Genomic DNA, 27,917 nt, shown 5'->3' on the forward strand with positions numbered 1-27,917 from the left:
TTGCTAGCTGTCTAATAACTTGCTTCAGACTGCCGAGTAAATAAGCGAGCCAGCTGTTTTACAACAAAATGTACATAAAGAAACATACTACAAAAATTGGTAATAACTGTATCAACTAAAAATAAGAGACCATATGCCATAGTCTGAGCCAAATGTCCATGAACTGCATGATCAATGAGTATTGACCAAGAAGTACAATCGACCAGAGTACATTTCTGTACTCTTACCATGATACATCGGAAATTCTATCAAAGGAATGAATAAATGGCTAAGTGAGCAAACAAGCAATGTAAAACAGAAGCATGAACCACAAAGAATTTGTGGAAAATACATTGTCCATCCCCACTGCCTGAGCTTAATTCTAAAATATAAGAAAAAAGGACTGCCAGACATCCCACTGCATAGAAACCCCAAGTCTTACAGGACTAGATCTCCCCACTTCCTTCTACCCCTCCCTGACAAGGTCTTCTTCCACTTCCATTTAGAGACCACAGCTCTTGATAGAGGAAAGGGGAGGGAAGGAGAAGTCAGGAGGGCAATGGTTTGAATCGTGTGTAACTGCCCAAGGAGGACTCTGTAAAACAGGGTTCATGACAGGAAAAACTCTGAACAGAGCAAAGAAGAAGGTTGAATTTCAAGTTCAAAGAACTGTAAACTGCTCCTAATTCTTCAACTCATTCACAGACCTTTTAAAGTCTGAGACTTGGAAGACCCAATTTCCACCCAGCCATTCATATGATGAATGCCTGTTAGCCATCAGGAACTGAGTGAACCAGAGAATGTGTACATCCATCCGACTTCCACGACTAGACACAGAAACAAGAAACTGCCAGCAACAAAAAGTTAAGTGAAGGAGACGAAAGTAATCTGACTCAGTCTCTCCTTCACAAGTACTAGAATGAGATCAACGTGAGGACAGGAAAATAACATACCCAAAGCAGTGGCCACAGGGAAAATAATGTGAACAGGGGGCAGGGAAATACTGGGTAGAAAAGAGCAGTTCCCCGGCAAAGACCCAACCCTCAAGTCTGAAAACCCACAGCCCTAAATGGGAACATGCATTCCTGCTTTCGCACCAAAATGTTGCCTTTTGGCCTGCCACTTCCTCTACCCTATACCCGTATAAAGCACAAACCCCAGGCTCCATGAGCAGAAGAAGAGAAAAGCAGAAGGGCAGCAGCGTGGCATGGCAGAGAGACGAGAAAGAGCATCTGAACATCAAGAGGAATTCAGCCAGATATGGCCGGAGAGTAGATCAGCCATGGGACAGCCCGACTCCAGGGTAAGATCACCTTCCTACTCCATCCTCTTTCCAGCTCCCCATGCATCCCTCTGACAGCCACCTCCATCTGGCAATAAAATCCCCTACATTTACTATCCTTCAATTTGTCCGTGCAATCTGATTATTCCAAGATACTAGACAAGAACCTGTGTACCAAGAGGGCGCTGAACTGGTGAACATGTGAGCCATCTATGGACAGTACAGCTAAAAGAGCACTGTAACACATGTAGGCACCCACCCTCAAATGCTACCATGGGGCCACAGCCCAAAAGCACTAGCCCAATCTCCTGCACCTGTCTGTTGTGGCACACTCCCCGTCCCATAAGGGGTTTGACCAGACAGCTAAACAGACAAGCCACATCCTTGTCACATGTCCTGTGAAAAGGTTCAGGGAACTCTCCAGTTTTAACAACATTAGCTCTAGTACTAGCATATACTCTTGTGGATTTGTAGATCCTTGTCCTTTCTGGTTGCTATGTAATTTTTTTTTTTTTTAAGCTGGGGTTTCACCATGATGGCCAGGCTGGTCTTGAACCCTGACCTCAGGTGATCCACCCACCTCGGCCTCCCAAAGTGCTAGAATTACAGGCGTGAGCCACCGGCGGTTTCTATGTAATTTTAAAAATATTTTATTGATTCAGCTGTATATTTTTAAAATATGTTAAAAATATTTAACTTTTTTAGATAAACTGTACAGGGAGTGATTTCTCTGAATGTCTGATTTAATATATTACCAGAAAAATGTGCTCTGGTATTGCTTTTGGCTTTCTACTTGGTTACAGAAGGGTTGCTGAAGGGTCACATACCTGGCTTTTCGTATCACAAATGCTCTTTTAAGAGCGCCAATATGGGGATTCTGCTAGTTGCTGAGTATAACAAATCTGACTTATACATTAGCCAAGATCTCAGCAAAGGTTATAATAAATTGTTGGGAGGGAACAGCATTAAACGTAAAGGTAAGTCAAGGCCAGAACCTGGAATGTCTCTCTTATATGCCATGCCAAGGAGGTTGGACTTAGTAACGATGCTGGAGGAAATCAACGGATGGAGAGTGATCAGTTTGATATTTTAGGCGGACCATTCTGGGTTCAGGATGCAGCATGGCTTGATTAGTAAATCAAGGTGCTTCTGGTACAAATAACATTGCCACTTTAGCCAGCTTAAACTTTGTTTTACTTATTAATTGTGGTAATAAATAACATAAAATTTATCATTTAAACCATTTTTAAGTGTACAGTTTAGTGGCACTAGGTACATTCACATTGTTGTGTAGCCATCATTACCATCTTCTTACAATTGAAAATCAAGGAAATAACAAGACATGAAAGCCTACAGCAAAATCACAATTTAAAACAAAGCAGACATTACAAGAGTAAAATATTATCATTATAGTAGTTTTGGGAGAAATTAACCTTCCATTTAGAATTCTATACCACAGAAAGATAATAAAACTATGCTTTGAGAACTCAAATGAAATAAACATTCAGAAAAACACAAACATGAACTGACGAAGCTGTAAAAATAAATATTAAGTAAAGAAAATGATAAATATATGGGTAATATCAAGTAAATATTAACTGTATAAAGCATTAATAATGTCTAATTGTAGAGTTACAAGAATGTAAATTGTGGGATTGTAAGAAATCAAAACAGAACTAACTATCTAGACAACATAAAAATTGGGAAAAGGTAAATGAAATTACAGGTTCTGTCTTGACCCAAAGTAACTTTGGTCTGTTTTAACTTCACTGTGTAAACGAAGTCACCAGGAAGTTTACACAACAACTGGGTGGAGCCCACAGCAGCTCAGCAAGGCCTCTGCAGGCAGACTGTCAACTGGACTCCCTTCTTGCTGGGCAGGGCATCTCTGAAAAAGGCAGCAGCCCGTCAGGGACTTATAAATGAAGCCCCCACCTTCCTGGGACAGGGCACCTGAGAAAAGAGGCAGTTGTGGGTTCTACTTCAGCAGACTTAAACATTCCTACCCACCAGCTCTGAAGGGAGCAACGAATCTCCCAGCACAGTGCTTGAGCTCTGATAAGGGACAGACTGCCTCCTCAAGTGGCTCCCTGACCCCATGTATCCTCAGTGGGAGACACCTCATACAGGAAAGCTCTGGCTGACATCTGGAGGGTACCTATCTGGGAAAAAGCTACCAGAGGAAGGAATAGACAGCAATCTTTGCTGTTTTACAACCCCACTGGTGATTCCCAGGCAAGCAGAATCTGGAGTGGACCTCTAGCAAACTCCAGCAGATCTGCAGCAGAGGGACCTGACTGTAGAAGGAAAACTAACAACAGGAAAGAAGTAGCTTCAACATCAACAGAAAGGACATCCACTCAGAGGCCCCAAGCAAAAGTCACCAACTTCAAAGTCCAAAGGTAGATAAATCCACAAAGATGGGAAGAAACCATTGCAAAAAAGGCTGAAATCAGCAAAAATCAGAACGTCTCTTCTCCTCCAAAGGATCTCAACTCCTCACCAGCAAGGGCACAAAACTGGATAAAGAATGAGTTTGATGAACTGACAAAAGCAGGCTTCAGAAGGTGGGTAATAACAAATTTCTCAGAGCTAAAGGAGCATGTTGTAACCCAATGCAAGGAAACTAAGAACCTTGAAAAAAGGTTAGACAAATTGCTAACTAGAACAAGCATAAAGAACGTAAATGACTTGATGGAGCTGAAAACACAGCATGAGAACTTCATGAAATATACACAAGTTTCAATACCCAAATAGATTTAGTGGAAGAAAGAATATCAGAGATTAAAGATCATCAACTCAATGAAATAAGTGAGAAAGCAAGATTAGAGAAAAAAAGAGTGAAAATAAATTAACAAAGCCTCCAAGAAATATGGGATTATGTGAAAGATCTAATCTACATTTGATCAGTGTACCTGAAAAGTGACAGGAAGAATGAAATCAAGTAGGAAAACACTCTTCAACACATTATCCAGGAGAACTTCCCCAACCTAGCAAGACAGGCCAACATTCAAATTCAGGAAATACAGTGAACACTGCAAACATATTCCTCAAGAAGAGCAACCCCAAGGCCAATAATCATCAGACTGACCAGGGTTGAAATGAAGGAAAAAATGCTAAGGGCAGCCAGAAAGAAAGGTCAGGTTACCCACATAGGGAAGCCCATCAGACTCATAGCAGATCTCTCCACAGAAACCCTACAGGCCAGAAGAGAGTGGGGGCCAATATTCAACATCCTTAAAAAAAAGAATTTCCAACCCATAATTTCACATCCAGCAAAACTAAGCTTCACAAGTGAAGGAGAAATAAAATCCTTTACAGAGAAGCAATTGCTGAGAGATTTCATCACCACCAGGACTGCCTTACAAGAGTTCCTGAGGGAAGCACTAAACATGAAAAGGAACGAACAATACCAGCCACTGCAAAAACATATCAAACTGTAAAGACCATCGACACTATGAAAAAACTTCATCATCTAATGGGCAAAACAACCAGCTAGCATCAAAATGGCAGGATCAAATTCACACATAACAATATTAACCCTAAATGTAAATGGACTAAATGCCCCAACTGAAACACACAGAAGACAATTTGATGGAGTCAAGGCCCATCAGTGTACTGTATTCAGGGGACCCATCTCACGTGCAAACACAAACATAGGCTCAAAATAAAGGGATGGAGGAAGATTTACCAAGCAAATGGAAAGCAAAACAAAGCAGGGGTTGCAATCCTAGTCTCTGATAAAATGGACTTCAAACCAACGAAGATCAAAGGAGACAAAGAAGGGCATTCCATAACAGTAAGGAGATCAATGCAACAAGAAGAGCTAACTATCCTAAACATACATGCACCCAATACAGGAGCACCCAGATACATACAGCAAATTCTTAGTGACCTACAAAGAGACTTAGACTCCCACACAATAATAGTGGGAGACTTTAACATCCCATTGTCAATATTAGACAGATTATCAAGACAGAAAATTAACATGGATATCCAGGATTTGAACTCAGATCTGGACCAAGTAGACCTAATAGACATCTACAGAACTCTCTACCCCAAATCCAGAGAATATACATTCTTCTGAGCACCACGTTGCACTTATTCTAAAATTGACCACATAATTGGAAGTAAAACACTCCTCAGCAAATGCAAAAAAAATGGAAATCATAACAAACAATCTCTCAGACCACAGTGCAATCAATTAGAACTCACGATTAAGAACCTCACTCAAAACCATACAACTACATGGAAACTGAACAACCTGCTCCTGAATGACTACTGGATAAATAATGAAATGAAGGCAGAAATAAAATGTTGTTCAAAACGAATGAGAATTAAGACACAACATAGCAGAATCACTGGGACACATTTAAAGCAGTGTCTAGAGGAAAATTTATAGCACTAAATGCCAACAAAAGAAACGAGGAAAGATCAAAAATCAACACCCTAATGTCACGATTAAAAGAACTAGAGGGAAAGACACGAAATAACCAAGATCAGAGCAAAAATGAAGGAGACAGAGACACAAAAAAAAACCCTTCAAAAAAATCAATGAATCCAGGAGTTGGTTTTTTGAAAAGATCAACAAAATAGATAGACCACTAGCCAGACTAATAAAAAAGAAAAGAGAGAAGAATCAAACAGATGCAAATAAAAAATGATAAAGAGGATACCACCACTGATAGCACAAAAATACAAACTACCATCAGAGATTACTACAAACACCTCTATGCAAATCAACCAGTAAATCCAGAAGAAATGGATAAATTTCTGGACACTTACACCCTCCCAAGACTAAACCAGGAAGAAGTTGAACCCCTGAATAGATCAACAACAAGCTCTGAAGTTGAGGCAGTAATTAATAGCTTAGCAACCAAAAAAAGTCCAGGACCAGATGGGTTTGAAGGCGAATTCTATCATAGGTACAAAGAGGAGCTGGTACCATTCTTTCTGAAACTATTCCAAACAATACAAAAAGAGAAAATCCTCCCTAACTCATTTTATGGGACCAACATCATCCTGATACCAAAATTTGGCAGAAACATAACTAAAAAAGAAAATTTCAGGCCAATATCCATAATGAAAATTGATGCAAAAACTCTCAATAAAATACTGGCAAACTGAATCCAGCAGCACATCAAAAAGCGTATCCAACACGATCAAGTCGGCTTCATCCCTGGGATGCAAGGCTGGATCACCATACACAAATCTATAAATGTAATCCATCACTTAAACAGACCAAAGACAAAAACCACATGATTATCTCAATAGATGCAGAGAAGGCCTTCAACAAAATCCAACAGCCTTTCATGCTAAAAACTCTAAATAACCCAGGTATCGATGGAACATGCCTCAAAATAAAAAAGCTATATATGACAAACCACAGCCAATATCATAGTGAATGGGCAAAAACTGGAAGCATTCCCTTTGAAAATCAGCACAAGACGAGGATGCCCTCTCTTCACCACTCCTATTCAACATAGTATTGGAAATTCTGGCCAGAGCAATCAGGCAAGAAAAGAAATAAAGGGTATTCAATTAGGAAAAGAGAAAGTCAAATTGTCTCTATTAGCAGAAAACATGACTGTATATTTAGAAGACCCCATCGTCTCAGCCCAAAATCTCCTTAAGCTGATGAACAACTTCAGCAAAGTCTCAAGATATAAAATCAATGTGCAAAAATCACAAGCATTCCTATATACCAATAACAGACAAACAGTGAGCCAAATCATGAGGGAACTCCCATTCACAATTGCTACAAAAACAATAAAATGTGTAGGAATACAACTAACAAGGGACGTGAAGGACCTCTTCAAGGAGAACTACAAACCACTGCCGACGGAAATCAGAGAGGACACAAACAGATGGAAAAACATTCCATGCTCATGGTTAGGAAGAATCAATATCGTGAAAATGGCCATACTGCCCAAAGTATTGTATAGATTCAACGCTATCCCCATCAAGCTACATTGACCTTCTTCACAGAATTGGGAAAAAAACACCTTAAACTCCATATGGAACCAAAAAACAGCCTGCATAGCCAAGACAATCTTAAGCAAAAAAAAAAAAAAAAAAAAAAACAAAGCTGGAGGCATCACACTACCTGAATTCAAACTATACTACAAGACTGTAGTAATCAAAACAGCATGGTACTGATACCAAAACAGAGACATAGACCAATGGAACAGAACAGAGGCCTTAGAAATGACACCACATATCTACAGCCATCTGATCTTTGACAAACCTGATAAAAACAAGCAATGGAGAAAGGATTCCCTATTGAATACATGGTGTTGGGAAAACTGGCTAGCCATATGCAGAAAGCTAAAACTGGATCCCTTTCTTAAACTTTATACAAAAATTAACTCCAGATGGATTAGATATTTGAATATAAGACCTAACACCATAAAAACCCTAGAAGAAAACCTAGGCAATGCCATTCAGGACACAGGCATGGGCAGGACTTCATGACTAAAACACCTAAAGCAATGCCAACAAAAGCCAAAATAGACAGGTGGGATCTAATTAAACTCCAGAGCTTCTACACAGCAATAGAAACTATAATTAGAGTGAACCAGCAACCAACAGAATGAGAAAACATTTTTGCAATCTACCCATCTTTCAAAGGGCTAGTAACCAAAATCTACAAAGAACTTAAACAAATTTACAAGAAATAACTCCAAACAAACACTTTTCAAAAGAAGACATTTTTGCAGCCAACAAACATATGAAAAAAAGTTCATCATCACTGGTCATTAGAGAAATGCAAATCAAAACCACATTGAGATACCATGTCATGCCATCTCATGGCAATCATTAAAAAAATCAGGAGATAACAGATGCTGGAAAGAATGTGGAGAAATAGGAACGCTTTACACTGTTGGTGGGAGTGCAAATTAGTTCAACCATTATGGAAGATAGTGTGATGATTCCTCAAGGATCTAGAAATAGAAATAGCATTTGACCTAGCAATCTCATTACTGGGTATATACCCAAAGGATTATAAATCATTCTATTATAAAGACACACGCTCATGTATGTTTATTGTGGCACTGTTCACAATAGCGAAGACTTGGAACCAACCCAAATGCCCATCAATGATAGACTGGAAAAAGAAAATGTGGCACATATATACCATGGAATACTATGCAGCCATAAAAAAGGATGAGTTCATGTCCTTTGCAGGGACACAGGTGAAGCTAGAAATCATCATTCTCAGCAAACTAACACAAGAACAGAAAATCAAACACTGCATGTTCTCACTCCCAAGTGGGTGAACAATAAGAACACATTGACAGCAGGAGGGGAATATCACACACCGGGGCCTGTCGGAGGGTAGGGGGCTAAGGGAGGGATAGCAGGGGGTGGAAGGATTGGGGAGAGATAGCATTAGGAGAAATACCTAATGTAGATGATGGGGTGATGGATGCAGCAAACCACCATGGCACGTGTATACCTATGTAACAAACCTGCATGTTTTGCACATGTACCCCAGAACTGAAAGTAAATAGGTAAATAAATAAAAATAAATTAATAATAGAAAGAATAACAGCATAAAATCTAAGGCTTATTGGAGAAAACTCTAAGCAGGGAAGTAGCAAATCACTCATGATCTGTCAAACATTAGTGCTCTCTTAGAGAGGAATCCATCCCCATACATCCAAGTAATTATGTCCTAATGGAAATCTCCTCATTTAGAAGCAAGTGACTTCTTTATGAAGAAGGAAACCTCCTGGTTTAGAAGGAAGTGACCACTGGCTGGTATCAGCCTGTTCTTACCTACAGCTGAGACCTGCCAACCCAGCTGTCAGCTGAGCCACAAAAGAGATGAGGAAAGGAACAACCAAGCCCTTGGGTCTTGTCTCTCCTAGGTGAGACACAGGATGGAAAAGATAAAAAAAATAAATTCTAACCAAAAGACAACTGGCATATCTATAATAGTAGAAAACGACAACCAAAAAAACTATAAAGCCAGACCTGGCACAGTGACTCACACCTGTAATCTTAGCACTCTGGGAGGGCAAGGAGGGAGGCTTGCTTGATTCCAGCAGTTAAGGACCAGCCTGGGCAACAAAGCAAGACCCCCATCTCTACAAAAGAAAGATTTTATTTTTAATCAGCTGGGTGTGATGGCATGTACCTATAGTCTCCGCTGGGAAGCTGAGGCAAGATCACTTGCGCTCAGGAGTTTAACGCTGCAGTGAACCAAGATCACGCCACTGTGCTCCAGCCTCAGCAACAGAGTAAGACCCTGTCTCTAAAAAAAAAAAAAAAAAAAACTATCTATCTATCTATCTGGCAACAGTTATCACAGCTTCAAGGAGAAATCTGACAATGCTACCATCTATAGGATATTTCACACATTTATCAACAGAGACATTAAGCAGACAAAAAAAGAATAGAACTATGTGAACACTACACTTCACACACTGGATCCAACAACTGGAAAATACATTCTTTTTTTGCCAAGCACACCTGAAAAATTGTCCATGTTCCTAATAAGACTTAAAGCAAGCCTCATATAATTTCAAATAATTAGTCCCATATAATTTCAAAGAATTAACAAACCACACCCTCAGATCATAACGTATTTCATTGGGAATTATCAAAATAGCTATAATAAAACCTATACATTTTGAAACAAAAATGACCCATGGATCAAAAAAGAAATATGCTGGAAACTAGCAAATACTTAGAATTTAATGACCGTCTACTTATGAAAACTTGTGGGAAATATCTAAAGCTATAGTCAAAGACAATTATACCAATCTATAAGGTTTTACAGGTAAACGCTACCAAACACTCGATAATTTCAGTTTTATATACAATCTTGGAGAATAAATAAAAGAAACACTCCACACTAATTTCACAGAACTAGTATAACTAATATGGAAAGGAGGCAGAAGGGCAGGGTCCCTGGCAAGGGCTCCACCATCAAGCCTGGACCCACAACCCTAAATGTGGACAGGCTGTTTTTACACTCACATATTGCCTTTTGGCCCACTACGCCTCCCTATTCTGTGCCCATGTAAACCCTAAACCCCATGCTCCACAAGCAGAAGAGTGGCAGAGCAGCAGAATGGCACACCTGAGGAAGCATCTGAGTGTAGAGGGGAGTGTGGCTGGGGATGATCAGAGAGGAGATTGGTCATAAAACAGCTGAACTCCAGGACTTCCCACTCCATTCCCTCTCCAACTCCCCATGTGTATTAGTTCATTTTCATACTGCTGGGAAATTTATAAAGAAAAAGGGGTTTAATGGACTCACAGTTCCACATGGCTGGGGAGGCCTCACAATCATGGTGGAAGGCAAAAGGTACATCTTACATGGCGTCAGACAAGAGAGAATAAAAAAAAATAATAATCATCAAGCGAAAGGGGCTTCCCCTTATAAAAGCATCAGCTCTCATGAGACTTATTCACTACCACAAGAACAGTATGGCAGAAACTGTCCCCATGATTCAGTTACCTCTTGTAGGGTCCCTCCCACAACACTTGAGAATTATAGGAGCTACAACTGAAGATGAGATTTGGGTGGGGACACAGCCAAACCATATCATCATCCCACTAAGAGTCACCTCCATCACTTAATAAAATGCCCACATTCACCATCTTTCAAGTCCATGTAACCTGATTCCTCCTGGGTGCTAGACAAGAATTCAGGATGTACTAGGTGTGGGAACCCAAAAAGGCTGTCACACTGACTCCACTGAGCTACTTAACACTTAAGCCATCCCCAGACGGCAGGGCTAAAAAGGCACTGTAACACCCCTAGTCACTGCCATGGGGTGAAAGCCCAAAATCACTCACACCAGCTCCTGCACCTGCTCACCTGCACGATCCTCCACCCTTAATGGGTTTGAATGCATGGCAGCTGAGCAAACGTGCCACACCCTGGTTGCTAATCACACAAAGGGTTTAGGGAATTCTCCTGCCTCATAACCATAACACCGTATTTTGACAAGGACTATACAAAAAAGGAAAATTCAGGCCAATCTCTCTCATGAATATGGATTTTCTTAAAAAATCCTAAACAAAAACAACAGCAAATCAAATCCAGGAATATATAATAAAGACAATATATCATAACCAAGCTTTCAGGAATGTGAGCTTGGTTCAACATTGAAAAATATATACTCATTTCAATCATCTCAATTAAGGCAAAAAATGCATCTGATCAAATTCTGTAACCATTCAATTAAAACTCTTATCAAACTAGGAATAAAAGGAAAATTCCTTAACCTAATAGAAATTTAGGTTGGGAAGGACTTCGAGGAATGCTCCTTAAAAGAAGCTGAATCTCATGAAGGTATACTCTTGCCTGACCACTTCTCTGCCACGTGCAATGTGGATTTACTCAATGGCTGAAGCTCCACCACTTACCTGGCCTATAAGGTGACCATAAATATGGAACTAGATGTTGAACGTACAGGAACACAGAAAGAACCTGGGGGCCTAAGATCTTAGTGGCACTACCACATACGTACTAAGTTACATAGCTGTGAACTTCTTTCACGTGTGAGAATGAGCATTTGTGCATTAAAGATACTTTCATTTGTGCAGCCAAACCCATCTTGACTTAAACACTATTTCTATTCAAAATAGTACTGAAGGCTCTATACTAGGTAAGAAAAATAAATAACATATGTAAGAATTCTTACGAAACAAAACTATAATTATTCAAATATGAATAGAAAATTTCAAAAAAACTCATAGAAAATTCTTAAAATGGCGTTTCTATATACCAAAACAATCAGTTAAAATCTTCAATTTAAAAAATGATACCATTCATAACAGCAACAAAAACAAGGTATCTAGGAGTAAATATAAGCTAAAAGTCAAAACTCTTATACAGAAAAGTTTGAGACTTTTTGGAAAGATTTTAAGAGGACCAAAATAGCTCAAGGATAGTAATAGATGACATTCAGCTGTTACTTCTGAAATACATCTAAGGATTCAACACAATTTTGATCAAAATTCCAACAGTTTTTCATGGAAATTAATAAGCTATATTCTACATGGAACAGTAAAGTGACAAAAATAACCAAGACATTCCTGAAGAACACAGCCCCAGACATCAAAACTTACGATAAGGCTACACTATTAAAGAAAACAGGTAGTGGTTCAGGGACAGAAAACTAGATCCACAGAACAGAATCGACTCCACATGTATCTGTAAATTTAAGGTGACATGTGAAGGTCAGTGACAAAAAGGTGATACAGTGAAATCACGTTAGGACAACTGAAATTAAAACAAAACAAAGAAACTGGAGATCCATCTGACAACATACATAAAGAGTGAATTCTAGATGACGGACTATTAAATATGAAAGGCAAAACTAAGAATTTTAGGAAAAATAGAATACCTTTAAGAGTATGATGTACAAAAGAGTTCATAAATGAGATTTTAATTGACTTTTTTCCTATATTAAACTTAAGGGGGAAAATGTTTAACTATATTAAAAGAGCTTTTTTTTTTTTTCTTTTTGAGACAGAGTGTCGCTTCGAGTGCAGTGGCACGATCTCGGCTCACTGCAGCCTCCATCTCCCGGGTTGAAGCAGTTCTCCTGCCTCAGCCTCCCAAGTAGCTGGGACTACAGGCGCGTGCTACCACGCACAGCTAATTTTTGTATTTTTAGTAGAGACGAGGTTTCACCATTTTGGCCAGGGTTGTCTCGATCTGTTCTCCTCTTGATCCGCCCACCTCAGCCTCCCAAAGTGCTGGGATTACAGGCATGAGTCACCGCGCCCGGCAAAAGGGCTCTTTCTAATTTATAAGAAAAAAAAAAAAAAAAAAAAAAAAAAAGAAGAAGGAAATGGAAAGATAGGCCAAAAAAGCACAACATTTTGTACCATTACAATATTCCACTAATAAAACGCTCTTAAAAGTCAGTAAGAAAAAGAAAAATCAAGGAAAAAATTAAAACATAAATAGCCAATAAAAATCTGAAAAGATGTTCAAACCTATCAGTAATCAGGGAGTACAATTAAGGTCACGGCAAAAAACCATTTCATATCCATCAAACTGGGGAAAAAAACTTCAAGGGTTGCCAATAATATACATTAACTGTAACTCTCTTATACTCCAGGTAACAGGGTAAATACCACCATTTGGGGAAATCATTTTGTTACTGGCGGCAAACATCCAAGTTACCCCAAGTTACCGGTGGCCTATCCTTACGGGTCCACAGGAACTTCAGTCCTTGCCTCCTCAGAAGAAATAATTTGACTGAGGGCCACAAAGCAGAAAAAGAGATCCAAGCAAGTTCCAGAGCAGGAATGGAAGTTTACTTAAAAAGGCCCTAAACAGTAAAGAAACGAAGGTGTACCTGTTAGAGACCCAAGCAGGAATGTAAAGCTTTTTTACACCCGCCTCTTTCCCATGCTTCTTCCCTTAGGCTGGGCTGCCCGCATGCGCAGAGCCCTCCTTACCCTTGGGTAGTGTGGTTACGGGATTACACGAACGCCCATCTGAGACTTTCTTCCTTTTTCCGGTGGAGTGTACCAGGAAGATCATACTTTACCATTTTTGTCTCTTAACATGCAGGCCCAGAAAGCTGTTTCTCCCTTGGGTCTGCATTCGATAAACATTTTGATAACAGGTGTGGACCATTAGAAATGGCCTCTCCCCGGAGGTTGCGGTGAGCCGAGATCGCGCCATTGCACTCCAGCCTGGGTAACAAGAGCGAAACTCCATCTCAAAAAAAAAAAAAAAAAAAAAAAAAGAAATGGCCTCTCCCTGGCGCTCGAATTATTATTTTAAGACGGAGTATCGCTCTGTAGCCAGGCTGGAGGGCAGTGGCGCGATCTCGGCTCACTGCAACTTCCGCCTTCCGGGTTCAAGCGATTCTCCTGCCTCCGCTTCCTGAGTAGCTGGGACTACAGGCGCACGCCACCACACCCAGCTAATTTTTGTATATTTAATAGAGATAGGTTTTCACCATGTTGGCAAGGATGGTCTCGATATCTTGACCTGGTGATCCGCCTGCCTCACCCTCCCAAAGTGCTGGGATTACAGGCGTGAGCCACTGCACCCAACCCAAATTATCATTTCTAGAGAGGCAATTCGATAATTGCCAAACCATTGCCGGACATTTCTAGTAGGTTAGGGGAGAGCTCACTACTGCCCGGCTCATGCCTAACTACCTGTGACTATATATATATATATATATATATATATATACATTCAACATAGATGAATCTCAAAAGCAGAAGAAACAAGTCAGAAGATACGTAACGTTTCCATTTACATAAAGGTCAAAGACTGGCAATACTAAACAACGTACCATTTAGAAATGACTACGTATGTAATAAAATTATGTAGAAAAGCTTAGGAACCTTAACACAAATTTCAAGATAGTGTGTTTACTTACGGCTGTAGTGAGAAGGACCTAATTGGGTAAGTGTAGACTGGTATAATTTACTGGTAACTGGTAAATTTCCATTTCTTCGGCTGAATGACAGGCCCCATGGATTCAATTCATTTCTCTCAAAACTATGCAAATCGGCTATCTATACTCTTTTCTGTATATCATATATTTCATAACATTTTAAGTGACTCAAAAATAAGCAAAAAATTTGTTTCAAATTATCTTCTTGCTCATCTCCCTGTTTTAAAAGAAAGCCTTTGCTTAAAAGTGGTCTTTTTAACTGCAAGGAAACAACATTAGCATTTGGTGCTCTCAGGACGGCTCTTTAAAAAAAAAAAAAAAATTGCTATTACAGGCTGAGAGGATCATACCTGTAATTCCAGTACTTTGGGATGTAGAGGAGAGAGGGACGGATCGCTTGAGCCCAGGAGTTTGAGATAAGCCTAGGCAATATGGCAAGACCCCATCTGTACAAAAAAAATTTTTTTTAATTAGCTGGGTGTGGTGGCATACGCCTATAGTCCCAGCTACTTGCCAGGCTGAGGTGAGAGGATCGCTTGAGCCTAGGAGTTAAAAGTTGCAGTGAGCTATGATCATGCCACTGCACTCCAATCTTGCTGACAGAGCGAGATCTTGTCTCAAAAAAAAAAAAACAAAAAAAAAAAAAAACTATTACATTGAAGACTCTCATGTGTGTTCTCTCCCCTATATAATGCACATCAACGTACTTTGCAAGGCAATGCTAAGGTATAAAAGACTTAAGGCTTTATGCAGATATATAAAATGAACTTTACTGACTTGCACCAATACAACCACCACTTTCTATACACCACTGATACACATTCTACATCTGTTTAACGAAATCCTTTAAACTACTATTAGTGAGTAAAACTAAGACAAACCTATTAAGTGCTAAGTTAACACTGAGGCAGACTATCATTTAATTATCATACATCAGATTCCAATCTTAAATTGCCACGTTAAGTCTCAAACCGGATCTTTTTTGCTTAGGGAATATGAACGATGACAATTCTGTAGTTTTGGGTAAAATCACAGACTCAGTTTCCACAACGTTATAACAACCAATTAAAGCGTCTGTCCAAATTCCACAGCACCGTTTGAAGGTATTTTTATGTGCACTCATTCTAGAATATTCCTGGCAAGGCCGCCGGCTTCGGGTCACAAGATAGCCAGGGACAGACTGGTGACTACCTCCAAATCTCCCTGGAAGGGGTTATCTTCCAGACCTCTAGATCGCCCTCCAGAGTCTCGGGTTGCGGAGGACAACAACAGAAAGACTGCTGGGGGTGGGGTGGGGGGTTTAAACTGTTGCGTCAAGCAAATGGCCAAAAGTTAAGAGTCAGCTGGGACCTTGCAAATCATTCCGCCTAACCCTTCGTTTTTCTGATGGGGAAAATACGCCTCAGAAGGGGGAACCGTAGCTCGGGGAACACTGGTTCAGGGTATAACAACGATTTAAGCTTGTTTCCTCTGGTCCTGGTCAGTGGTCCTTCCCCATTACCTATTCTTAAGTGCTTCTACTGGCTGCCAAAACAGATGGGGTAGTGGAGTGAGAGAACCGGCACCACCGCAGTGTAGCCAGGTTGTCTGGGCTAAAAAAAAAAAAAAATCTTAGAAGTAATCGGGCCAATCTCTCTTCTTAAAGGTGGAGAAACTTAAGTAGAGTGACGCAGCTAAGGGAGTAAATCGACCCTCACGCAACAAGTGGCAAAAGCCTGAAGAAACTGATCAAGATCACTGACGACCCCCGCTCCCCATCTCCAAAGGTGCAAGTATCACAACCAACCCCCCCCACCCCTCGCCGCACCACATTTCATTCAGCAAAGCTCCAGCGCCTCCCACGCAGAACCTGGAAGAGGAAAGGCAGAGCAACAGTAACAGCTGGTACGCAGCACCCACAGCACCGCGGCAACAGCTGGTACCTAAATCCCGCCTAGCTCTTTTGACTCTGTTAGCCGGAAGAACGAGGAAACCGTAAGGCTGCGGCGCCTCCCGCGAGAAGAGGTACCTGAGGCTCGTGCTGCAGTCCCCCGCCGCACCGGCACCGGAGCTCCACACCCCACTTCCGGGGTCAAATCACCGCGGAGAAGCCGGTGAGCGCAGCAGGGGAGCCTCAGGTTCCGCCCCTATCCAAGCCCTGCCTCCACTGCCGCTAGCCTGGGATCCGGCAACTTCCGGGACGCCGCGAGTCTCTAAGCAGCCAATCTCCACTTCCGGACGCATCGCGCCCCTACCGCACCCCTTTCAGAGACGGCGCGACGGCGATGTAGGTTTCCGCGCATCTAATTGGCGAAGCTGGAGCTCTAGTCTTCGCTGATTGGTGCCGGGAAATCTGCCCCATAGATACCCGCGGGGCGCACAATTTCAGTCTTTCTTGGGTTTCCCGCCCGCCGCAGTCTTGGACCATATAATCATGGTGGATATGATGGAGTTGCCCAGGGCGCGCATCAACGCCAGCATGCTAATTCAATTCATCGACAGGCCTGTCTGCTTCGTAGGGAAGGTGGAAAAGGTGCGGGTTCGCCGTTGTGGGCTCCGCTGTCCGAGGCCGGAGGGAGGGACCCTGTGACCTCCTGGGTGGCGGATTTTGAGTGGATAACTGGGTAACGGGGGTTGAAGGAGGACGGAAAGCCTCAGGTCACTGCGCTCCCGAATCCTTTATTTTGCACAAGGAGACTTTTTGAAAATTCTTTAACCGTTATAGCCCCATTTTGGTGCCTCTTTTATGGCCCGGAAACAAGGTGTTTTCAGATGCTCTGCGTTCTAAATTCCAGTGTTCTTCGCCTCCATTCAGACAGTGCTTATCTAAGGGAAATTATAGACGGGACTCCCACATTTACCTTCAGATTTCTTAGTTTACTCAGACGTGACAGACGCCGGCAAAACTGATCTGCTTATTCCTTCTCTTCTGAAATTACTTCTTTTTGCAAACTTCGTTTCCTCGTTGTAATCGCTTCTTCGCAAAACCTGTCTTGATTGTGCGCTTTGAATCCCGTAGTAGCGAGTTATCTAACCCCACTATTAAAGTGAAGTCCCCTCATTCTACAGGCGAGAAACAGGCCCAAAGTCTTGGAATCAGTGACCTGAGAAGCTGAGGTGGGAAAAAACTATAAAGACTTACTTAGTAGCTCATTACATCTACACATCCTCTTCCTTAAATGAGTGTTACTCTGACTTCACAAGTAGGGAAACTGAGTAGGAATGGCAGGTGGTTGACTAAAATGCTGAGAAACTGCAAGTGGCAAAGCTGGCATTCAAATGAGATCTGACAGCGCTCTTTACAGCTGCTTCCCAGGAGTAGGACCCAGATATTCTAGCAACCAGTTCTCCGTTTACTTCATCATGCCTGATTTTTAAAACATAACCTCCATGGGTTATGTACTGTCTAAATCATAAGTGCCAGCAGTTTTCACTTTTAGCTAGGACGGGCCTTCCTTTAATTTGTTACTGGAATAGCGTTGCCATATTTAGCAAATGCAGAACCTACTTATACTACAAAACAAATTCCTTGTTTATCTGAAATTCAGAATTAACTGTGTGTCCCATGAACAGATTTGGTAACATAAGATTATAATTTGAACCAATAATTGAATAAACTGAATTGAATAGAATGAATAAACTGTTCAAAAAATAGTTGATTTGTTCTCAACTAAGGATCAATGTGCTCATCTTTTGTCAAACTTATTTGTTGTTTTAATGAGATTTTAATCATATGTTTCGTTTTTAGATTCATCCCTCCGGAAAAATGTTTATTCTTTCAGATGGAGAAGGAAAAAATGGAACCATCGAGTTGATGGAACCTGTATGTTTAAGTATTAATAAGTCTCATATATATTATAGTTAATTCTTCATCTGGGTTTGGTTTGCTGATGATGTTTCTAATTTTTGGAGTGGATGTAAAAAGGATGAGCTGGTGAAACATCCCTGGCTCTAAAATTAAATTCTTGTACTATTCTCTCATTATATTTCCTTTTACATTTTTAACCAATGATTTTTTGGGCTTCATGATTTTTGAATATGTCCCTTAATTGCTGGATAACAATTTTCATTCCTTATGAAAGGCCATAAAATTACATAAGAAAAATTTAAACTGCTTTTTTCTTCCTCAAGAATTTTTTTGTTTTGAGACAGGGTCTCACTCTGTTGCCCCAGGTAGAATGCAGTGGCACCATCGTGGCTCACTGCAGCCTCAGCCTTCCACGATCAAGTTGTTCCCATCTCAGCCTCCCCGGTAGTTGGGACTGCAGGCATGCTCCACTGTGTCTAGTTAATTTTTTTTTTTTTTTTTTTTTTTTTAAGACATGGCATCTCCCTATGTTGCTCAGGCTTGTCTTGAACTCTTGGTCTCAGGCAATCATCCTCCTGCCTGGATTAACCCCGCAAGAGTTTTAAATTTTATTTTATTTTCTGTTTTTGTTTATATATTTTCAATTTTTACTTATTTTTTCATTTTATGTTTAATGTACTTAGAACTTTTTTGGTATTTTGTGACGACAAATCCATATGATATTTGGTTATACAGTATCCATTGTGAAATACAAATTATAGAAGGCTCCTCTCAATAAGAAATTACTGCTTATAGAAATGTTGGACGTTTTCAATAAGTAATTTTGTCTTTAACTTGAATTGTAGCTTTGGATTTGAAGCTACTACTCAAGGTAACAAGAATTTTAACATGCTGACAGTTAAGTACTCAAACGTTTTTTAACCAGTTACATTTTAACTTTTGCATTGGTCATTTTTAAAATTACTTTCTTACTTGAATTGAAAGATTAGTAACCTGTATTAACAGTTTTCCAAATTAATTGTCAACTGAAAATGTGATAACAGCAAGTTGATGTTCTGTTCCATGTCTTAGCTTGATGAAGAAATATCTGGAATTATGGAAGTGGTTGGGAAAGTAACCGCTAAGGCAACCATCATGTGTTCATCTTATGTCCAGTTTAAAGAAGATAACCATCCTTTTGGTAACTAAAGCATTCTAGTATTGACTGGTTTTATGTAATTAGCAGGAAAACAATTTTATTTTTAATTTTATATCTGTTGGTCTAGCGTTTAGTACTGTCATATTTTCAATTTCTATAGAATTTTCTGATCCTAAAGGAAAATGGGAATACATTTTGTTTTGTCCTGCTTCTAAGTAGTGCTTATATATGTAAGAAACTCAGTAAAGATTAATTAATATTTGTAGAAAGATAATTTTTAATATAACAGATAAAATAATATTAGTTGTTTTGTTGTAATATATGAATTGAAGGAATGGAATAATCCATAATACTTAAAATACTACCAGGCAGATACTGCCTATATAATGAACATCGAAATGGATGGTATTCCCATGTTTTTTTGTTTCTTTCTTTCTTTCTTTCTTTCTTTTGGCGCCACAGTTAGATACAAGAATCTGTAATCCATATCTCCATTTTTAGAAATTCACTTCCAAAGGGTGAGAAAAGGGAAATAAGTAAAAATATCTTAGGTAATAATTGACGTTACAACTTTCCACTGTAGATGAAATGTTTGCTTAAATGTTTCTTTCAGATCTTGGACTTTACAATGAAGCTGTGAAAATTATCCATGAGTTCCCTCAGTTTTATCCTTTAGGGATTGTGCAACATGACTGATCCTGGTGGATTTTCATATGATTGCAAATGAGCTATATTAAAGACTATTAAACGAGACTCCTCTTGTTTGAGCGAGAGATTTCTGTGCTTTCTCATATTTAATTTGTTCTTTTTAAGATATTTCAACCTAGAGTTTTTGATGGAACTGATATATTGACAATTCTCATCTAAGTCCTTTTATAAAGAATTGCTACTCCAGTATATGGTCAGATTAGATGCAAGAATAAAGCAGTTGTCTTAGTTTAGGTTTCTATTTTATTAATAAAAACTAAAATGGTACATATACTATTGGTCATTTCATTTTCATTCTTTTAGTCATGTATTGAAGCACAAACTTGGAATTTCATAGCGGTAAGGTCAATTTAGACCTACCAAATAAAACCCTGGGCCAACTGTGTTAAAGATTTACTCACCTTTTCCCAAACTATACCTGATAATTATTTCCTTGATACCCTTCTTAAAAAATGAATTAGATGACATTAAAAAGTCAAACAGAATCTTACATCTTCAGTAATTTGCGAAGTATCCCTTTTTCTGGTTTGGTTTGGTTTAGTTTTTGTAGAGATAGGATCTCGCTCTGTTGTTCAGGCTGGAATACAGTGGTGCAATCATAGCTCACTGCAGCCTTGAACTTCTGGGTTCAGCAAGTCTCCCACCACAGACTCCTGAGTAGCTCAGACTATAGGTGGGCACTACCATGCCCAGCTAATTTTCTTAAATTTTTTTGTAGAGTTGGGATCTCACTGTATTTCCTAGGCTGTACTCAAATGCCTAGCCTCAGGCAGTCCTACCACCTTAGCCTCCCAAAGTGTTGGGATTACAGGTGTGAGCAACCATGCCCAGCCTTCTTGGGTTGTAAAATAGCATTTACTAAATTCCAAACAAGGAATATATGATCATTGAAAGAGTTGGTAGAATCATTTGACTTTTTTCTTCTTGTCAACTGTGGTCTTTAGTATGGAATTTCTCTCTAGCAAATGTTGGGGGTGAGCAGAGATGTGGCAGCTTTGGAATAGGGTAGTACAGAATAACTGATGGCCTATGTGCCAGTTAGGTTTTATGGCTTGACTCATCAATAAGGAAATAAAATAATTCCAAATCCATATAGATTGTTGTAAATTATGCCAAAAATGTTTAATTAGTATAATCTTAAATGTCAACTTCTGTTATCCAAAAATACTCTGCTGATTACTTGAGGGACATTGCCGTAGCCAATTATGGTAAAGCATTCTGTTACATGAAATGAAGACAATTGTTCAGTTATATGCTGTATAATGACTTTGGTCAATGGCAGACTGCATGTATGACAGTGGTCCCATAAGATCACAATGGAACTGAAAAATTCCTGTCGCCTAGAGACAAAGGCATCATAACATCTTAGCATAATGCATTACTCAAGTGTTTGTGGTGATGCTGGTGTAGACAAGCTGCGTATGAAAATATTACACATAGAATTATGTTGAGTACATGACACTTGATAACAAAAGACCATGTTACTGGTTATGTGTTTACTATTTATTTTAAACTGTACCCCTACTTACAGAAAAAAAGGTAACTGTAAACAGCCTCAGGAGAGTCCTTTAGGAGGTCTTCCCAAAGAAGGCCTTGTTACAGAAGATGACAGTTTCTTGCATGTTATGGCCCTTGAAGAACTTCCACTGGGACAAGATAATGGAGGTAGAAGACGGTGATATTGATGATCCTGACCCTGTGTAGGTAGGCTTAGGCTAGTGTATGTGTGCTTGTGTCTTAGTTTTTAACAAAAAAGTTATAAAAAGAAAATTTTAATTTACAAAACAGAAAAAAGTCCATAAGGATATAAAGAAAAATATTTTGTTCAGCTGTACAGTGTGTTTTGAACTAAGTGTTATTCAAAAAGAGTGAAAATATTAAAAAGAAACAGGTGTGGTGGTGCATGCCTATGGCCCCAGCTACTTGGGAGGCTAAGGTAGCAGGATAGCTCAAGCCCAGGAGTTCGAAGCTGCAGTGAGCAACAATCATGCCACTGTGCTTCAGCCTGCACAACACAGCAAGACCCCATCCAAAAAAGAAAAGTTTAAAAAAATTAAAAGCGCATCAAGTAAAAAAGCTACAATAAGCTAAGGTTAATTTATTATTGAAGAAAGAAAAATGTATTTTTATAAATTTAGCGTAGACTAAGTATACACTGTAAAGTCTAAGACAGTGTTCAGTAATGTCCTAGGTCTTCATATTACGCACCACTCACTCACTCACACCTGGAAGCAACTTTCAGTTTGCAAGCTCAGTTTATGGTAAGTGCCCTACACAGGTGTATCTTTTTTTTTTTCTTTTAAAGACAGGATCTTGCTCTGTTGCTTATGCAGGAGTGCACCTCCCACCTACTTATTTGCATAAGTAATGAGGAGCCAAATGTTAATTGCCAAGACAAGGGGAAAATGTCTCCAGGGCATGTCAGAGATCTTGACCACAGCCCCTCCTATCACAGACCTGGAAGCCTAAGGAAAAAACAAATGGTTTCCTGTGTAGGGCCAGGTGCCTGTTGCTGTGTGCAGCCTCGAACTTGGTGCCCTGTGTCCCAGCCTCTCCAGCTCCAGATGTGGCTGAAAGGGGCAAGATACAGCTTCACTGTTGCTTCCAAGTGTGCAAGCCCCAAGCTTAAGCAGCCACTACTTGGTGTTGAGCCTGCAGGTGCACAGAATTCAAGAATTAAGGTTTGGGAACCTCCACCTAGAATTCACAGGATTTATGGAAATACCTGCATGTCTATGCAGAAGTCTGCTGCAGGGGCAGAGCCCTCACGGAGAACCTCTGCTAAGGTATTGCATTAGGGAAATGTGTGATTGAAGCCCCACACAGAGTCTCCACTGAGGCACTGCCTATTGGAGCTGTGAGATGAGGGTCACCATCCTCAAGACCCCAGAATGGTAGATCCACCGACACCTTGCACTCTGTGCCTGGAAAAACCACAGACATTCAATGCCAGCCCATGAAGGAGCTGCCCAAGGCTGTGGCAGCCCACCCCTTGCATCAGCTTGCCCCTGATGAGAGACATTAAGTCAAAGACTATTTTGGACCTTTAAGATTTAATGACTGCCCCGCTGGATTTTGGACTTGCATGGGGCCTGTAGCCTTTTTGTTTTTTCCAATTTCTCCCATGTGGAATGGGAACATTTATCCAATGCCTGTACCTCCACTGTATCTATGAAGTAACTAACTTGCTTTTGATTGTACAGGTTCATAGGTGGAAGGGACTTGCACTTGCCTTATCTCAGAAGAGACTTTGGATTGTGGACTTTTGAGTTAATGCTGAAACGAGTTAAGACATGGGGGGTTGTTGGGAGGGAAGCCATGATTGGTTCTGAAATGTGAAAATACATGACATTGGAGAGGGACCAGGGACAGAATGATATGGCTTGGCTCTGTATCCCCTCCAAAATCTCATCTTGAATTGTAATATCCATAATTCCCATGTGTCAAGGGAGAGATCAGGTGGAGGTAACTATACCATGGGGGGTGGTTCTCCCATGCTGTTCTCATGATACTGAGTTCACAATGAGAACTGATGCGTTTTTTGAGAGTATCTCACTCATCATCCAGGCTGGAGTGCAGTTGATGTGATCTCTGCTTACTGTAACATCTGCCTACTGGGTTCAAGTGATTCTCCTGCCTTGGCTTCCTGAGAAGCTGGGACTATAGTCATGAACCATCATATCCAGTTAATTTTTGTATTTTTTTGTAAAGATGGGGTTTTGCCATGTTGGGCAAGCTGGTCTCGAACTTCTGACCACAAATGATCCACCCACCTCAGCCTCCCAAAGCGCTGGGATTATAGGTATGAGCCACCATGTCTGGCTGATCTGATGGATTTATAAGGCAGTTTTCCCAGCTCTTCCTCTTTCTTTCCTGCTGCCTTGTGAAGGTACCTGCTTCCTGTTCCACCATGATTGTAAGTTTCCTGAGGGCTTCCCAGCCATGTGGAATTGTGAGTCAATTAAGCCTCCTTTGTTTATAAATTACCTGTTCTTGGGGAGTATCTTTATAACAGTGTGAAAACGGACTAATGCAGACTCCTTTGGCATTCAAGACAACACTGTTACTGAGACTGGCTGATGTCTCTCTTCATTTTCTACTAGTTTCTGAATGGAAATAGTTCTGAGAAATGAACCATTAGGCAAATTCATCATGGTGTGAACATCAGAGCATACTCACACAAACTTAGATGGTACAGCCTATTGCTCCTAGGCTACAAACCTGTATGGCATGTCATTGTACCTAGGACTTTGCAGAGGTATAACAGAATGGTCAGTATTTGTATATCTAAACATAGAAAAGGTACAGTAAAAACACAGTATAGCCCAGGCACAGTGGCTTCTGCCTGTAATCCCAGCATTTTGGGAGGCCAAGGTGGGCAGATCACTTGAGGTCAGGAGTTTGTGACAAGCCTGGCCAACATGATGAAACCTCATCTCATGGGGAGGAAGGCAGCAAATCACATTGCCATGTATGTACCTCTGCAACAATCTTGCATCTTCTTCACATGTACCCCAAATCCTAAAACGCAATAAAATATATATTTTAAAAAAAAAAAAAGAAAAGAAGCCCCATCTCAAATACAAATGCAAAAATTAGCCAGGATCAGTGGTAGGCACCTGCAATCCCAGCTACTCAGGAGGCTGAAGCAAGAGAATCTCTTGAACCTGGGAGGCAGAGGTTGCAGTGAGCTGAGATCTCACCACTGTACTCCAGACTGGGTTATAGGGCAAGGCTCCATCTCAAAAAAAAATAAAAGGTATAGATTTAAAAATGATACACCTGGGCTGGGCATGGTGGCTTACCTCTGTAATACCAGTGCTTTGGGAGGCCAAGATGGAAGGGTCGCTTGAGACCAGAAGTTCAAGACCAGACTGGGTAATATAGCAAGAACCCATCTCTACAAAAAAATACAAAATTCACTGTATATGCTGGTGTGCACCTGCAAGGTGGGAGGTGAATTTCTAACCAGAAAAACGAGTTTTCTTTTCTCTCACTTAGTCACACTGCAAATTTTCCAAACTTTTATGCTCTGCTTACCTTTTAAACACAAATTCCAATTTCAAATTATCTCTCTCAGGTTCAAAGTTCTGCAGATTTATAAGGCAGGGGCAAAATACTGCCAGTCTTTTTGCTAAAGCATAGTAAGAGTGACCTTTGCTCCAGTTCCCAATAAGTTCCTCATCTCCACCTTGGCCTGGACTTCATTGTTCATATTACTGTCAGCATTTTAATCAAAACCATTCCACAAGTCTCTAAGAAGTTTCAAACATTTCTACGTCTCCTGTCTTCTTCTGAGCCCTCCAAACTATTGCAATGTCTGTCCATTACCCAATTCTAAAGACACTTTCATATTTTCTGTATCTTCATAGCAGTATCCCACTTCTGGTACCAATTAACTGTATTAGTCCATTTTCACACTGCTATAAAGATATACTACCCAAGAATGGGTAATTTATAAACAATGAAGGTTTAATTTACTCACAGTTCCACATGGCTGGATAGGTCTCAGGAAACTTACAATAATGGCAGAAGGGGAAGCAGACACCTTCTTCCCAAGGTGGCAGGAGAGAGAGCAAGCAAGAGCAGGGAGAACTGCCTTATAAAACCATCATATCTCTTGAGAACTCACTCATTGGCATGAGAACTGCATGGAGGAAACTGCCCCCAAGATTCAATCGCCTCATTCATCAACACTTGAAGATTACAATTTGAGATAAGATTTGGGTGGGGAGACAGAGCCAAACTATATCAGATTCAGTCCTCAGTTCTGCGTTAACCCTGGAAAATTCAGTGCTATTAAATATTGAAGTTGCCCTGCTTGAAACCTTGTAGTGTAGTTTGAACATGTATGGTTCTCGTGCCATGTGTTACAGATTTTTTTTTTTTTGGGTAATAATTTCATTGAGATATAATTGACATATTGCCCAGGTGCAGTGGCTCACACCTGTAATCCCAGCACTAATGGAGTCTAAAGCGGGTGGATCATGAGGTCAAGAGTTTGAGACTAGCCTGACCAACATGGTGAAATCCTGTCTCTACTAAAAATACAAAAATTAGCTGGGTGTGGTGGCAGGTGCCTGTAATCCCAGCTATTCAGGAGGCTGAGGAAGGAGAATCACTTGAACCCAGGAGCAGGAGGTTGCAGTGAGCCAAGATCACACCACTGCACTCCAGTCTGGGTGACAGAGCAAGACTCCATCTCAGAAAAAAAAATACACACACACACATATAATTTACATATCATGAAATTTACCTAATTCAAGTGTATGATTCTATGGTTTTTAGTGTATTCAGGGTTGTACAACCATCACCATAATCAATTTAAAAACATTTTCATCACCCCGAAAGGAAACCTCATACAATTTGCCTATCACAGCCTAATCCCTCCACCATCCACCCACTCCCCCAGTGCTAAGCAACTATCAATCTACTTTCTGTATCTAGATTTGTCTCCATTCTGGACATTTCATATAAATAGAATCATAATATGTGGTCTTTTGTGATTAGTTTCTTTCACTTAGCATAGCGTTTTCAAAGTTCACCTGTGTTGTAACAGCATGTTAGTGCTTCGACCCCTTTTATGGACTAATAAGGTATACCACATTTTGTTTGTTCATCAATTGGTGGACATTTGGGTAGTTTCTGCCATTTGGTTATAATGAGTAATGCTATTATGAAGACTTATATATGCATTTTTATGTGTACACATTTTTATTTCTCAAGTATATACCTGGAAGTGGAATTGCTGCATCAAATGGTAAATATGTTTAATTTTTTGAATAACTGCCTATTTTCCAAAGTGGCTACACCATTTTACATTCCCATCAGCCGGGTATATGGATTCTAATTTCCCTGCATCCTCACCTTCACTTCTTATTTGACTTTTTATTATAACTTCCCTAATGGGTATAAAATGGTATCTCATTGTGATTTTGATTTGCCGTGTTTTTCTCAGAGCTACCACAAGCCACTCAGTTGCCCAGAAGTGCTTGAGTATCTCCAGTCCATTTTACTATTACCATTGCCACTGAAAGTTCAAATGCTTGTCATCTATCACTTGAATTATTACAACAACCTTAGCTATATAACTGACCTTCCTTTTCCACCCTCTTCCCATCACCTAGCCAAGAAATTTGCATTAAACTTTAAACATCTTTTGTAATATAATGTACAGATTCAAAGCTTGAGAAGTATGGAAAGAAAAAAACTTCCCGGGAAGCTTACAGTGGAGAAACCTAGCAAACATCTTAAATGAAGTGATCAAGGTTAACATCAGCAGTGATGTGTCCTCTGAAATGATATGATAAAAATACCTGTGTGGTATTGTTTCTAAAACCCTTACCTCCAGTCTAGTCATGAGAAAACATCAGACAAACCCAAATTGAGGAATATTTGACAAACTTTCTGATCAGCACCTTTAAAAACTGTCAAGGTCATGAAAAACAAGGAAAGATTGAGTAAAGAAACTCAGAGTGAGGAGATTAAGGAGTCCATGACAGCTAAATGTTATGAGGGATCCTATATTGGCTCCTGGAAAAGAAAAACCACATTAATGGAAAAAACAGTGAAATCTGAATGAAGACTGGCTTTCAGGTAGTAATAACTTACCAGTGTTGCCTTCTTAGT

At 40.1% G+C, this 27,917-nt stretch overlaps 2 protein-coding genes across 3 annotated transcripts in view; one reads left to right on the forward strand and one right to left on the reverse strand.

Moving 5' to 3' along the window:
* The window catches only part of UMAD1 (UBAP1-MVB12-associated (UMA) domain containing 1), a 244,108-nt gene extending 227,293 nt beyond the window's left edge, over positions 1-16,815 (reverse strand). The window contains exon 1 of one of the 2 annotated variants that reach the window (XM_032286751.1): positions 16,664-16,815. The gene's annotated coding sequence lies outside the window, so the exon portion shown is untranslated. Of the gene's footprint in view, positions 1-16,658 lie in introns of both variants that reach the window. The other variant, XM_032286750.1, reaches the window with a different exon arrangement.
* RPA3 (replication protein A3) lies at positions 16,813-20,561 on the forward strand. Its single transcript, XM_032286752.1, has 4 exons — positions 16,813-17,167; positions 18,383-18,457; positions 19,514-19,622; positions 20,194-20,561. Exons 1-4 carry the CDS (start codon positions 17,069-17,071, stop codon positions 20,274-20,276), a joined length of 366 nt encoding a protein of 121 aa, XP_032142643.1. The 5' UTR covers positions 16,813-17,068; the 3' UTR covers positions 20,277-20,561.
* Positions 20,562-27,917: the final 7,356 nt, after the last annotated feature.

Source organism: Sapajus apella, unplaced genomic scaffold, assembly GCF_009761245.1.
Source record: "Sapajus apella isolate SASKATOON/1434 unplaced genomic scaffold, GSC_monkey_1.0 scaffold19, whole genome shotgun sequence".
NCBI lineage: Eukaryota > Metazoa > Chordata > Mammalia > Primates > Cebidae > Sapajus > Sapajus apella.

Coding starts and splice junctions, on each gene's coding strand:
- RPA3 (XM_032286752.1), top strand. CDS start 17,069: ATGGTGGATATGATGGAGTTGCCCAGGGCGCGCATCAACGCCAGCATG. Junction 17,168..18,382: donor TCGTAGGGAAGGTGGAAAAG/GTGCGGGTTCGC, acceptor TTTCGTTTTTAG/ATTCATCCCTCCGGAAAAAT. Junction 19,623..20,193: donor AGAAGATAACCATCCTTTTG/GTAACTAAAGCA, acceptor TGTTTCTTTCAG/ATCTTGGACTTTACAATGAA.